Source organism: Artemia franciscana, chromosome 10 (genome assembly GCF_032884065.1).
Source record: "Artemia franciscana chromosome 10, ASM3288406v1, whole genome shotgun sequence".
Classification (NCBI taxonomy): domain Eukaryota; kingdom Metazoa; phylum Arthropoda; class Branchiopoda; order Anostraca; family Artemiidae; genus Artemia; species Artemia franciscana.
Window position 1 is genome coordinate 2,284,594 of NC_088872.1, and position 13,638 is coordinate 2,298,231.

The 13,638-nt window shown below is 34.8% G+C and overlaps 1 protein-coding gene across 1 annotated transcript in view; it reads left to right on the plus strand.

The window, feature by feature from the left end:
- The window catches only part of LOC136031648 (follistatin-related protein 5-like), a 142,588-nt gene that overhangs the window by 30,590 nt on the left and 98,360 nt on the right, over positions 1-13,638 (plus strand). Inside the window, exons 5-6 of the mRNA XM_065711301.1 lie at positions 5,038-5,228; positions 10,627-10,776. Coding sequence (XP_065567373.1) covers positions 5,038-5,228; positions 10,627-10,776 — 341 coding nt within the window. The remainder of the gene's footprint in view (positions 1-5,037; positions 5,229-10,626; positions 10,777-13,638) is intronic.

The following is a 13,638-nucleotide window of genomic DNA, read 5'->3' on the forward strand; positions in this document are numbered from 1 at the left end:
ATGCATTATGGCGTGTCCAATGGTAATCAATGTCATTTGAGCAGAGAATATTTGTGTTTAGAATAGTCCCATTTCTCATCGGTCTTCAAAGAGGAACAGATGGTTTTATAGCTCTCACAAGTCTCAAAGGTCTTACCTTCCATTCAGTGAGTATGGATTAGGTGGTTGCAATGAATTTGCTTTATGGACTCGACTGATATCTCAAAATTAAGTCCCATAAGAAGATTTCTTATTCGTAAATTGGCAGAATACTAATTTAAATTACCTTTAGGGGATCTAAAATTTTTGTATAAATCCAGCTGTCCAACTATGCATACTTTTTAAAATACCTATATAGTCTTTTATTGATAATTTTAGACGTCTTATTTAGTATAAAAATTAATCATTTAAAAGTAATTAATAAGGTAAGTCCAGGGACTCGAAGGAAATACTTCAAGTAAATTATTTCCCGTTTAATAATTTCATCCTCGTCCAAGGCTCTAAAATTCATAGGTTATGTTCTAAATATAAATAGTTACCTGACATTAAAAAAAAAAAATCCAATATTAGCCTACCCTCGAGAAATTTTTGACTCTTCCCCCTTGCTTTGAATGGCTTTTAAATAAAGCTTGTTTTATCCTAATAAGACGTTTTCAATAAAATGTCATTTTTGGGTGATATAACGCTATTACGACTTTACAGCTGTAGTTGTTGGGCCAACAAGGAGTAATATAATGAAATAGTATTCCGTTATGAAATTTGGATACTTCGAATAAATATGCGAAGTACCTCTTACGGCTTTCACCATGGAAAAGTAACCGTATTGTGACAAGTCGGTCTGGGATTATCGACCCTAATGAAGCGATAATAGCCCAGATTGCCAGATATAACTCTAATATTATTACTCATCCTTAGGCAATTATTTTGAGGCAATAGGTTTTGTTTTTTGTAGTTAGATATCCATTTGTTCTTTATTTTTCATGTGGTTGCGTATTCTTTTGTAGTGTGTTTTTTGCTTTTTTATCTTATACTCCATCTGTTTCTTTTTTATGGGAAATAAATATATGCATACATACAGTACATTTTTACAATTTTGTAGAAAATTTTAAAGCTACAAATAATCTATTTTTAAGGATTCGCTTTAGACTTTTTGGTTTCACAGCAGAGTATTCAGAATGGAAGATTATCTTTTATATTTATTCCGTTGTCAAACTCCGTCTTCGAAGTTTCAAGATAAGAACAGTGTAGTCATAGGATGGGGAGTGGATACGCTGACAAATTTTCCATTACATTAATTATTGAGAAATCTCTATTTCATCAGACCCTTTTAAACAGGCATAAAATTCAAAGGAAAGCTTCTGTAAAGTCATATCATTATATGGTATACCATCAAAGCGTAAGCATACTAAAGCGCTTAGCAGTACCTAAAAAATATGTGCATTTAAGGTAGGAAGCAAAATAGTTGTTGGCTTGGTTTGGAATCAGAGTTAAGAAAGGTTGTGTCCTATTGCCGTCTAAATGGCAATATAAACGGCAATGTTTTCGTTCTTTTTCCTTTCTTTTTCATTTATTTACTCCCCTTCTTTTTTAAAAGGACAAAAACAATATTACCTTATTTGTCCTAAGCACTGCGGCAAAGGCTATTGAAAACATGGGATCAAATGGAAACATAAAATTTACCTGTATTTATATTATGTGGATAATTTGCCACTGAAAGTTTTTTTTTGGGCTCAATACTCTTGATTCGAACGGCTATTAAATGAAGCTTGTTTTTCATAATCTCTTAGAGTATTTGGAGATTCCTTGAGAGTAGGCCCGAAGTATCAAACAGTTCGTGGTAACGAACTGTAGTAAGGAGCGACCAGGCTCAATAGTAACCAAAACTCTAAAAAGTGGAATTTTGGTACCAATAGCTACATCAAAAGAATCGCATTTTAATGTTGATGTTAAATATATAAGTTTCATCAAGTTTAGTCTTACCCATCGAAAGTTACGAGTTTGAGAAAATTTGCGTTATTTTAGAAAATAGGGAGAAACACCCCCTAAAAGTCATAGAATCTTAACAAAAATCACACCATCAGATTCAGCGTATCAGAGAAACCTACTGTAGAAGTTTCAAGCTCCTATCTACAAAAATGTGGAATTTTGTATTGTTTGCCAGAAGGCAGATCACGGATGCGTGTTTATTTGTTTTTTTTTTTTTTTTCCAGGGGTGATCGTATCGACCCAGTTGTCCTAGAATGTTGCGAGAGGGCTCATTCTAACGGAAATGAAAAGTTCTAGTGCCCTTTTTCAGTGACCAAAAAAATTGGAGGGCACCTAGGCCCCCTCACACGCTAATTATTTTCCCAAAATCAACGGATCAAAATTCTGAGATAGCCATTTTATTCGGCGTAGTCGAAAAACCTCATAACTATGTCTTTGGGGACGACTTACTCCCCCACAGTCCCCGTGGGAGGGGTTACAAGTTCAAAACTTTGACCAGTGCTTACATATAGTAATGGTTATTGGGAAGTGTATATGCGTTTTCAGGAGGATTTTTGGTTGGAGGCAGGGGTTGAGGAGAGGGGGATATGCTGGGGGAACTTTCCATCGAGGAATTTGTCATGGGGGAAGAAAATTCCCATGAAGGGAGCGCAGGATTTACTAGCATTACTTAAAAAAAAACAATGAAAAAATAAACATAAAAAAGTTTTTTTCAGCTGGAAGTAAGTAGCAGCATTAAAACTTAAAACGAACAGAAATTATTACCCATATGAGGGGCTCACCTCCTCCTAATACCTCGTTCTTTACGCTAAAGTATTTTTAGTAATTTCAACTATTTATTCTGCGGCTTTTATGATTCAGGGGTCATTTTTAATGAATTGGGACAAAATTTAAGCTTTAGTGTAAAGAGCGAGGTACTGACGAGGGGGCGAACCCCCTCATATATGTAATAAAAACATGAGAATACAAAAGTTCTTTGCGTAAACTATTTTTTAAGTTACGTATATCTTTTACTTATAAAAAAGATTCGTAAAAAATTAAAAGTTCTAGTTGCCTTTTAAATTAACCGAAAATCGGAGGGCAACTAGGCTTCCTCCCCCGCTCTTTTTTCTCAAAATCATTCGATCAAAATTATGAGAAAGCCATTTAGCTCAAAAAAATAAATATACAAATTTCATTTTTATTATTCCTCTGCGGAGAGCCAATATCAAAACTTGCATTGATTCAAAAACGTTCAGAAATTAAATAAAAAAAACAAGTTTTTTAAATGAAAGTAAGGAGCGACATTAAAACTTAAAACGAACAGAAATTACTCCGTATATGAAAGGGGCTTTTTCTTCTCAACGCCCCGCTCTTTTCGCTAAAGTTTTTTACTGTTTTAAAATGTAGAGTAAAGAGAAAGATTCAAACTTTAGCGTAAAGAGCGGGGCGTTGAGAAGGAAAAGCCTCTTTTATATACGGAGTAATTTCTGTTCGTTTTAAGTTTTAATGTCGCTCCTTACTTGCACTTAAAAAACTTGTTTTTTTTATTTAATTTGACCTTTAAATATGGGGGCTAATAAGACATTTATTAATAGTGAGTGTCTGAGATAAAATTTTTAACAAATGAATGAATTTTGCTCTTGGTTTGGAGAGGTCAGGGTCCAAGAATAGATTTAAAAATTGTTATTAGGCTAAGAAGAATAAGTGGCTATGGCTAGGAATAAATGAGAGTGAAGAGGTGATATTAGATAGCGATAAAATTGATCTTTAATTACCTAGGTAGTATTGATGGCTTAGATTGTGATTACGGCAAATGTGTAGCAAGGTGCTTTTCTGTAGCTGATAAAAGTTCAGAAGAACCCGAAAATAAGTCCGGGGTAGTCAAGTGAGGTTCTGAAGCGCTGGCGGTCCAAATTCTGAGGAATATTTGCTAAATATTTTCCAGAGGACTGAATGTATACGAAACGATAAGCTATACAGAAAATTTATCTCGATCTCACCTTCAAGGGTTATAATGGAAGAAAGGTTAAGGTAGCTTGGCCATGTTTGGCAGAAAAGGAATGACAGACTATCAATTATTATCTTTTTGACCATTCATATGAGGCCGAACGAAAAGCACGTTGCCTTCAAGTGGTGTGCGAAGAGATCATAAAAATGAATTTAAAGAATTTCGAACATAGGACTAGGTAAAAAGTGAACTTTTCAATATATTGAGGTCGAGAGGAAGCATTTAGAGCTGGGTCAAGCTCAGGTGGTTTGGTGCTGCAGTGAGCTCTTAATAAGTCTTAGTAGGTCAATGATTTTAGCTTTCAGTATACAGTTCGGTGCTTCTTTGGATCTAAACTGGGGCTAGTAGTATGCTAATTATAACAATCTTTAAAGCCAATAAATGAAATGACAGTATTTTCAAATATACAAGGTAGAGCAGTCACCAACACTTTCTTGCAAAAATAACTATTTATTTTATATGGCTTTACATTTTTGGTTTTTAGGGGTAGGTGTAGAAGTATTATTCAGTAGTGTTCCGCTATTTCCTTTCCCTTATTTCTCCTGAGTTATCCCCTATTTTCTTCTATTTATATATTTTTCCTTATCGTAAAATTTTAAGTAAGTAGATCTCATTAGTACCCTATATACATGGACGTGCTATTACGTCATCTGCATTACTTGATCTTCCCAAGCACATAAACTTGCAATTGTCTTCCCTGTTTTAGATAAATAAATAACTTTTAAGATTCTTGAGCACCTAAATTAGCAGGCTACCGTCACAATTTTAGACTCAAAGAGACACGACTCAGGTGCAGAAGAAATTGTTTGCTGACTATCTTAAAAGCGCACTTTCTATAAGAAATGGGAGATTTTTGTCCCAGAATTAGAAAAGTGATCTCTAGTTAAGCACCGAATCACGTCCTTTGCCATGAAATTAACATTCTTCATTGATATTTTAAGAATAACAACTGTGACGAATTGACATATGTTCTTTTTGTTGCATCTTTAGCAAACATGGTGTTTAGTTTTTTCCATTGCTGTGCTTTTTTCATGTGTTGTCGTAAATAAGTTTGTAATACATTACCTAATTAATTCTTTTAGAAGATACAAAAGAGACTCAAACGACACCATTTTCTTCGAATAAGCCTGATATATCATATTATCCTTCATCAGAAAATCCGTTTGCAATTTCGTCACTAGAGTCAACAGTTATGACAACTCAACAAGATATTACAGATGCTGTAACTACGACTCCAGTATATTGTACTCAACAAGAATACGAAATCATGAAGGTAAGTATCTTTATGACGGTTTTTATTTTACCTCTTGTTAAAGGTGAAATAAATTTGAATATTATTCAAAATTTTGCGTCATTTATAACTTATTTTTTAAGACAAAATTGCTCGTATAGGATGATAATTTTTTTTTTGTATTTTACATTTAGACTCTTCTGATTTTATTTTTTTAGGAACAGAAGAAAGTATATCACTTACATGCATATACTGTCCCTTGACAATGGCTGTTAACCTCTGGTTTAACTGCAAAGACATTAATTGGGGTAAACCTTTGAGAATAGCTTTTTGACGTGAAAATAAACTTAAAATACCACGAATTTTTTTTTACATAAATAGCCCTTCTAACTAAGCTACTACTCTGAAGTTTTGGGTTGGCTAGGGCCTAAATAACCCATCTGCTTGGCAGTAATTCTACCTTTTGAGGTTGACCTATTAAAGCTCTATCCCAACCAAGGGTGGGAATAAAAAAAAAATTAAATATTAACCAATAATACCATTAGTAGTTAATCAAAAACATTTTTTGTCTCTTCGTCATTGTCTATTCATAGCTGAGATGAACGATTTTTTGAATTTTCTTTTAGTTGTTTTAAAATTCTAACTCTTTTAGGATGGTATCATATGTTTGTCTGTGTTGCCACACTCAACTGTGAAAATAAGTTAATAACACTATTATCTCAGTACCTGTTGCCGAGGTAATCAAACAGTTCGTGGTAATGAACTGTAGTAAGGAGCGACTCGGCTCAATAGTAAACGAAACTTTAAAAAATTGAATTTTGATATCAATAGCTACATCAAAAGAATCGCATTTTAATGCTGATTTTAAATATATAAGTTTGATCCTAAGAGATACATCAAAAGAATTTAATTTTCATGCTGATTTTAAATATATAAGTTTCATCAAAATTAGTCTTTGTCATCAAAAGTTACGAGCCTGAGAAAATTTGCATCATTTTCGAAAATATGAAGAAACACCCCCTAAAAGTAATAGAATCTTAACGAAAATCACACCATTGTATTCGGCGTATCAGAGAACCCTATAGAGAAAATTTCAAGCAGCTCTCTATAAAAACGTAGAATTTCATATTTTTTGCCAGAAGACAAATCACGGGTGCGTGTTTGTTTGTTTGTTTGTTTTTTTTTTCCCCCAGGGGTCATCGTATCGACCATGTGGTCCTAGAATTTCGCAAGAGGGCTCATTCTAACGGAAATAAAAAGTTCTAGTGCCCTTTTTAAGTGACCAAAAAAATTGGAGTGCACATAGGACCCCTCCCACGCTCATTTTTTTCCCAAAGTCAACGAATCAAAATTTTGAGATAGCCATTTTGTTCCGCATAGTCGAAAACCATAGTAACTATGTCTTTGGGAATGACTTTACCCACACAATCCCCAAGGGAGGGGCTGCAAGTTACAAACTTTGACCAGTGTTTACATACAGTAATAGTTATTGGGAAGTGTACAGGCGTTTTCAGGGAGATTTTTTGGTTTGGGGGGTGGGGTTTAGGGGAGTGGGCCATGTGGGAGGATCTTTCAATGAAAAATTCAATGTAAAGGGCGCAGGATTTTCTAGCATTACTATAAAATAACAATGAAAAAATAAACATGAAAACGTTTTTTTCAATTGAAAGTAAGGAGTTGCACTGAAACTTAAAATGAACAGAGATTATTACGCATATGAGGGGTTCTAAAAATACTTTAGTATAAAGAGCGAGGCATTTAGGAGGAGATAAATACCTCGCTCTTTATGCTAAAGTTTTTTAGTAATTTCAATTATTTATTCTACGGCCTTTCTGATTCAGGGGTCATTCTTAAAGAATTGGGACAAAACTTACGATTTAGTGTAAAGAGCGAGTTATTAACGAGGGTACAAACCCCCTCGTAAACATAATAAAAATATAAGAATCTAAAAGTTTGTTACGTAAGTTAATTCTTAAGCTACGTATTTTTTTTACTAATAAATACGTTCGTTAAAAATTAAAAGTTCTAGTTGCCTTTTTAAGTAACCGAAAAATTGGAGGGCAACTAAGCCTCCTTCCCCACCCCTTATTTCTCAAAATTGTCTGATCAAAACTAAGAGAAAGCCATTTAGCCAAAAAAAGAACTAATATGTAAATTTCATTTTAATAATTTATTTGCGGAGAGCCAAAATCAAACATACAATAATTCAAAAACGTTCAGAAATTAAATTAAAAAAAAACTAGTTTTTTTAACTGAAAGCAAGGAGCGACATTAAAACTTAAAACGAACAGAAATTACTCTGTATATGAAAGGGTTGTCCCCTCCGCAATCCCTCGCTCTGTACACTAAAGTTTGACTCTTTGCCACAATTCTACTTTTTAAAACAATTAAAAACTTTAGCGTAAAGAGCGAGGGATTGTGGAGGGGACAACCCATTTCATATACAGAGTAATTTCTGTTCGTTTTAAGTTTTACTGTCGCTCCTTACTTTCAGTTAAAAAAACTAGTTTTTTTTATTTAATTTTAATTAAAGAGCCATGGGACCGAGCTTCGCTCGGTGAAAAGAAATATGGCTTAAGAACTTTAATTTTAAGTTATTCTATTCGACAATTCTTTTTCCATATTCGCGCCCATAATATATTCTATGCTATCAAAATCAAGTTAAATTGTAATTTTTGATTTAAAACATTTAGCACTCGTATTCAGGAAAATTTATTATAACTATTCCAGGTATCTGTATCGTCATCTGTATGAAAAAATTGGAACAATTCGTCTATGGAAAAAAGAATTCCAATGAAAAATTCAAATATTGTACGAATCCAATCCACAACCGTTGGTTTAGAAGTTGGACGCGTAATCTACTGCGCTAAGCAGGCTTGTTTAAACTAATAAAGTAAAAAGAATAATAAGAAACAAGCACAAATATGAGGTCATTGACAATAAAATTGTTTTTCCAAAATTAAGGCTGGAAACGGTTTTTTTCCAAAGTTTTTACCTATCTCGATCGTGGCCTAGCATCGCCAAATGCTGAAAGCCATATTGTGACCAAATTCAAAGGTCAAATGTCAATAAGTAGAATATTGGGAGCTACAGAAATGACAGTGGTCAAATATGGTTCAAGAGCATGGGTGCTCCAAAACAGAGACAAATTTCCAGAAGAAGATGTTTTCCAGAGAAACTGCCTAAGAATTGTTTTACCTACCCGACTGATGGACCATATTTCAAAAAATAGGCTTTACGAAAAGTTTGGTTCAAACTCGCTTTCTAGGGCTATAATAAAAGAGAGCTTGAGGTGGCTAGGGTATATTTTGCGGATGAAGAATGACAGATTGGCAAAGATTTTTTTTTTGGCCAGTCGTCTAGGGCTAAACAGAAAGCAGGTCGTTCTCGGTTGCGTGGGAGGGTATCGCAAGGAAGGATTTAAGGGAAATTGAAACTTCCTGGAAGGGTGTGAAAGGGAGGCTTCGGATAGATTGGGATGGAGGAGGAGCGTGTGTAGCTCTGTTGGTCTCAGATGGCTTTGTTATGTGGCAAGTTGTTAGTAGTAGTAGTAGAAGTATTATTAATCGTTTAATAACATATATCTTACACATATTTTCGTCTATAAAAATTAAAACATTAACAATTTGTTAATATTCGAAGGCAATTAAACCGCAAAGGCAAGCTGCACCTTTTTAAGCTGTTTCGTGTCTAACTTTCTCTTCATTTTTACTGATTTTTCTGTCAACTTTCTGTTTTTAAGTTTAATCTCAACTATTACCAAACACTCCATAACTGAATAAGGAGGTATTTTTTATTAAAGAACTAAATTTCTTATATTTGCTAATTTTATTAAGATTGTGTAAGTTTCTAATAAACTAATTGAAACAATCAGATTCCATTTTCAATTGAAAATAGCTATAAAAAGCAGAAGGTACAGCCGGGTGTCCCAGGCCTTAGATAAAGCTTTGTGTCACTAATTATTAGGCTGGAATGAGGGTCAATAACGTGACTCGGTAAGCTCAGAGTCGACCCAGCACTAAATGGGTATCTGGTAAACTCTGGGGAAGTTAAATAGGAAGGTTGTTGCGAAAGAATAGGATGGTTAGCTCCCAACCCCACCACCCACCCCTTTGTACTTCCTGTTTAAAGGGTCATAAGACGGAGCTTAGCACCGCCGGTAGGGACAGCGACGTCTAATGCCAGATTCTTTACCTTTGTGCTTTCTTTTTTCTTACTTAAAATACATTCTGAGAGGAGCTAAGTTTCGCTTCAGAAGCCAGATTTTGCAACTCCCAATGAAAACAAAAATTTGTTTTTGGGGTTAAATTTTGTTTTGGATCAGAGTTGAAAACGTGTTTTTCTGGAAGACGATATTGTGTTTAAAATAAATAAAAGCTGTGTAATAAAAATTAATCAATTTAATATGTTGATATTTGAATTAATTTAACAAATAAAAATCAATTAATTAAATGAATTACTAAACATACTCAATTAAAACGATTAATTAATTAATTTGCTTAAATTAAATGATTCATAATTAGGATAGATAAACAACCAATGTTCAGTGACAATAGATAATAAACCATTTATGAATGAAGTTATTGAAAAATAAAAATTAAATAGTTAAAATAAAGCTTAATACGGCCTAAAATGAAGATTAGTTTAAAGTAAATAAATAAATAAAACTTATTGCTTTTTTCATTAGTTATTAAGAGTATTGTTCTTTCGTGAACTTTTATTTTAATCTTTTTTTCTTATAGGGGACTTTATTTTCGCTTTCTTTCAGACTTTCCTGCTAGAATGGTGATTGTGACGTTACTATGGCTTTTTATTTTCTAACGGGTGAAAAGAGGGGCTAAAAAGTTTAAAAAGAAATCTAATGGCTATGAGTACGGATCTGCTTTTTGTGATTTTAAATTTTAGTAAATAGTCTCTTCGAGTTCTTTTACTGCATAAGAACTAACAATGATCATCTTAAACAGGATGACTCTTAAAGACTTGTTAAAACCAACATAATTTTTATATTGATTCATACCAATGCCCTGCTTTCCATAAGAAATAGATCCCTTGAATTTTTTGAATTCTAAAAATTAGAAATCTTTCTGCATCTAGATTACTGCTTAATCCCAATTTTTACAGAGTTTGTTTCTTCGCTTACCTTTTGCTCACAGCGCAAAGCTGAGGCAATCAGACTTTTTCGTGTTAATAAAGATGCTTCGTAATAAGAGAGAAATTAAAAAAAAAAAAATTCAAAAAGTATCTGAAAAAATTTTCTCAACAGAAAAATATAGCTGGTACAAATTAAAGAAAAAGTGATTTTCTTGGAATCATTGGGTTATTTTGTAAGAAAAAAAAAAAAAAAAAAAAAAAAAAAAAAAAAAAAAAAAAAAATAAGGCGACGGTAATAAAGAAGAAATCGTCTTTCACTTATAATATGTCTCAAGAAGTGTATTTTCAGGATAACTTACTTCTATTGAATCATGCCCGACTTGGAACTAATAACAACGGAGGCGAAGGATCGCATGGACGTGACCTTCTTGTTAGTCTCATGTTCTCTCATTTTGATGAAAATAATTCAGGACTTTTAGAAGCTGAGGAACTTAAGAGAGTAAGTAATCTTTGTGCCATCACAAATAAGTTTTTGACGTTCTCATATTAATGTAACTGAATTCTGATAAATAGTTTCCTGTATGCAGTTACTATTCATACCCAGGTAATTTTCTGTTTTCCATTCTGAAGGTGAAGGGTCACATGCACTTGGCCTGCTTATCTATATCCTGTCCTTTTTTTTTAGGATAATTCAGGAGTCCTAGAAGCTGCGGAACCTAAGAAATCAGTTTTGTCTGTTGGAATTTAAAAAATGCTTGACATAGTTACGTTCCTTTAATAATTAATTTAAAAAAATTCAACTGAAAGTAAGGAGCAACATTAAAACTTAAAACGAACACAAATTATTACATATAAGAGGGGTGTCACTCTTTCTCCAAAACCTCGCTCTTCACGCTAAAGGTTTTTTGGCACTTTCAAAAAATTGTTCTTGAGGAGGTCTTGAGGAGGAGGAGGCAACCCATTCCATATACTCAATAATTTCTGTTCGTTTTAAGGTCTGCTGGGGGTATTTTCTGGAGGAGTATTTTCCGTGAGGGGAGAGGTATTTTTATGGGGTTAATTTTCGATGGGTGTTTTCCTGGAGGGAGGGTATTTTCCAGTGGGGGGTATTTTCCACGAGGGGGTAAACACCGTTTTTTTGGGGAAGTAAACACCTGGGAGGTAAGTGCCAGCCACTGGAAATAATATAGAGGAAAATGAAAATTTTGTGATACCTTGGATGTGAAGGAAGATTTGTTCTGTGAGAAAGAATTAACGACAGCACTAAAAGGGTTAAAACATTATAAGGCTCCTGATTTTCATAGTGTAGTAAATGAGTTTCTTAAATATGGTAGCTCTGAGGTTAGAAATAAGTTACTGAAGATTATGAACATGATTTTTGAAAAAGGGGAAGTACCTAGAGATTTTAGGAAAATCTTAATTGAACCGCTGTATAATAAAGGTGCTAATAGTAGGAGAAAAATAAGTTTTGACCAGGAAAAAATTGGTACAGAAATGGTTTCTTGACCATCCGGACCGGAAAAAAATGCTTAACAACATATCAAAAATCTAAATCTCTAGCTCGATGCGAAATTGTTTTTTTTTAATTTTTTTTTATTTATTTTCTCAAAAACCGGGAAAAAAAATTAAAAATGTAAACTATAATGTTTTACACATCGTTTTAGATCAGCTTTTGGCTCTGAATTCATTTCTGATACTCATTTCGTTACCTGACCAAAACAAAAATATTTATCAGCAAAAAAAAAAAATGGGGAAAAAAACTCTTACCAGCGTTGTAGTCTATTTCGCTATGTAAACGAAAGGCTTAGAAAAAAAAAGACTAAACAACAATAAACAGGAATGACGAAACACCTCAGCGCCAAACACCATGAGACAAGGTAGGTTCTAACTTAATGTGTTCAGAGAAAATCTTTTATCTTATTTTTCAAATATATAAAAATTGCACATCATCAAAATATAGGAATTAGATTTTTTATCATCACAGTTAACTGTTATTTTTCTTCACTAAGTTCTTCTTCTTGAAACTTCGAATTGTTGCACGAGCTTCCCTTACAGGTACGGCAGGCTATAGTACACTCAATTCCATTTTTCTTACAGGTACACTTTTCACTATCACAGCCGTCAATACGACACGAGCATTTGATAATTTTTAGCAACTGAGACGGAGCGGCAGGGAGATCTGTTTTTATTGGCGCAAAAACTTCGTTATCCTGCAGTTTCCATCCCAGGCGTAAAGGGTCTACTGGGTTCCCGAGCCAGATTTGAACTTGGCAGTAGACACGTAGCGAGTGATACTTCGCTGCTGCCTGAGTCAGTGGCAGTTCTTGTGGATGCACGAAAGTGGTGGCAGTGCTCACTTTTCTGTGAAAGATTAGCTTTCTGGCAGTGTCCAGGTTCGAAACATCAGGACAACCGTACAGTATCAACAATGCTCGCTCTCCTGCTGCCACAATATCGTCAAGCGATGCGAGCTTGTCGCCAAATATAGCAGCGCTGTCCCTGAAACTCTTGTTGGAAAGTAGCAGCTGAACGGCTTTTCCCTTTCCTATTCCGCAAAGGTGAGAGGTTGTGTCACAACCCAGCACGGCATGACAGATCGGTATCAGATTGCTGACATCTGTTCCTAGCTTCTGCTTCATCTCACTAATATCCCAAGCTGAACTAGTACCGCCAAACTTAGCTTCAGGTGAGAAATATAAACGCCCGGAACGCGAATCTGATCGACTGATCAGAAGAACCAAGATGTCAGTATCATCAGCAACCACGATTGTGTCTGTAAGACTAGCAGCTTCTACGGCCTTTTCTACAATCAGAACGTCGGCGTCTCCTTCCAAGTGGAAAATTCGGAAACCAACGGCTTCCAAATGGTTGCCGAGCAGCTTCAGGAAACGTCCTTTGTTTGTCTTACATGAAAGAAACTCTTCTTTCTTCATGCAGAGGGTCATCTCTTCGGTGAAAAAGACTTGGCGGCCAACCATTCTTGCTCGACGTAAATGGGTAGCATCTTTGATTGCTGGACCCCCTTCATATCCGTGAAACACAACGATCGCACTAGGGTACCTTGCTTGTACGTAATGGACGTATGAAGCAAAGATGACCTTGAAGGTTGACCCTACCTTCCATGGAACTCGATGTAGACATTCGTCGTGTCGGACTTGAGGATCTTCATAGACTTCCACCAGAGCGGCTGGTCAAATGTCAGAACGGGTGTGAATCCGTAGGTTCTGCCTTGCGAAGCTACAAAGCGCAAGGTTGAGTAAAGGCAGGATTCGCTGCTAGACGGGAGGTCAATCATGGGCAAAAACAAGACGCTTGCCTTGCTGCGAAGGTTTCCCGTTTGATGATGTATTTGGTTAGAGAA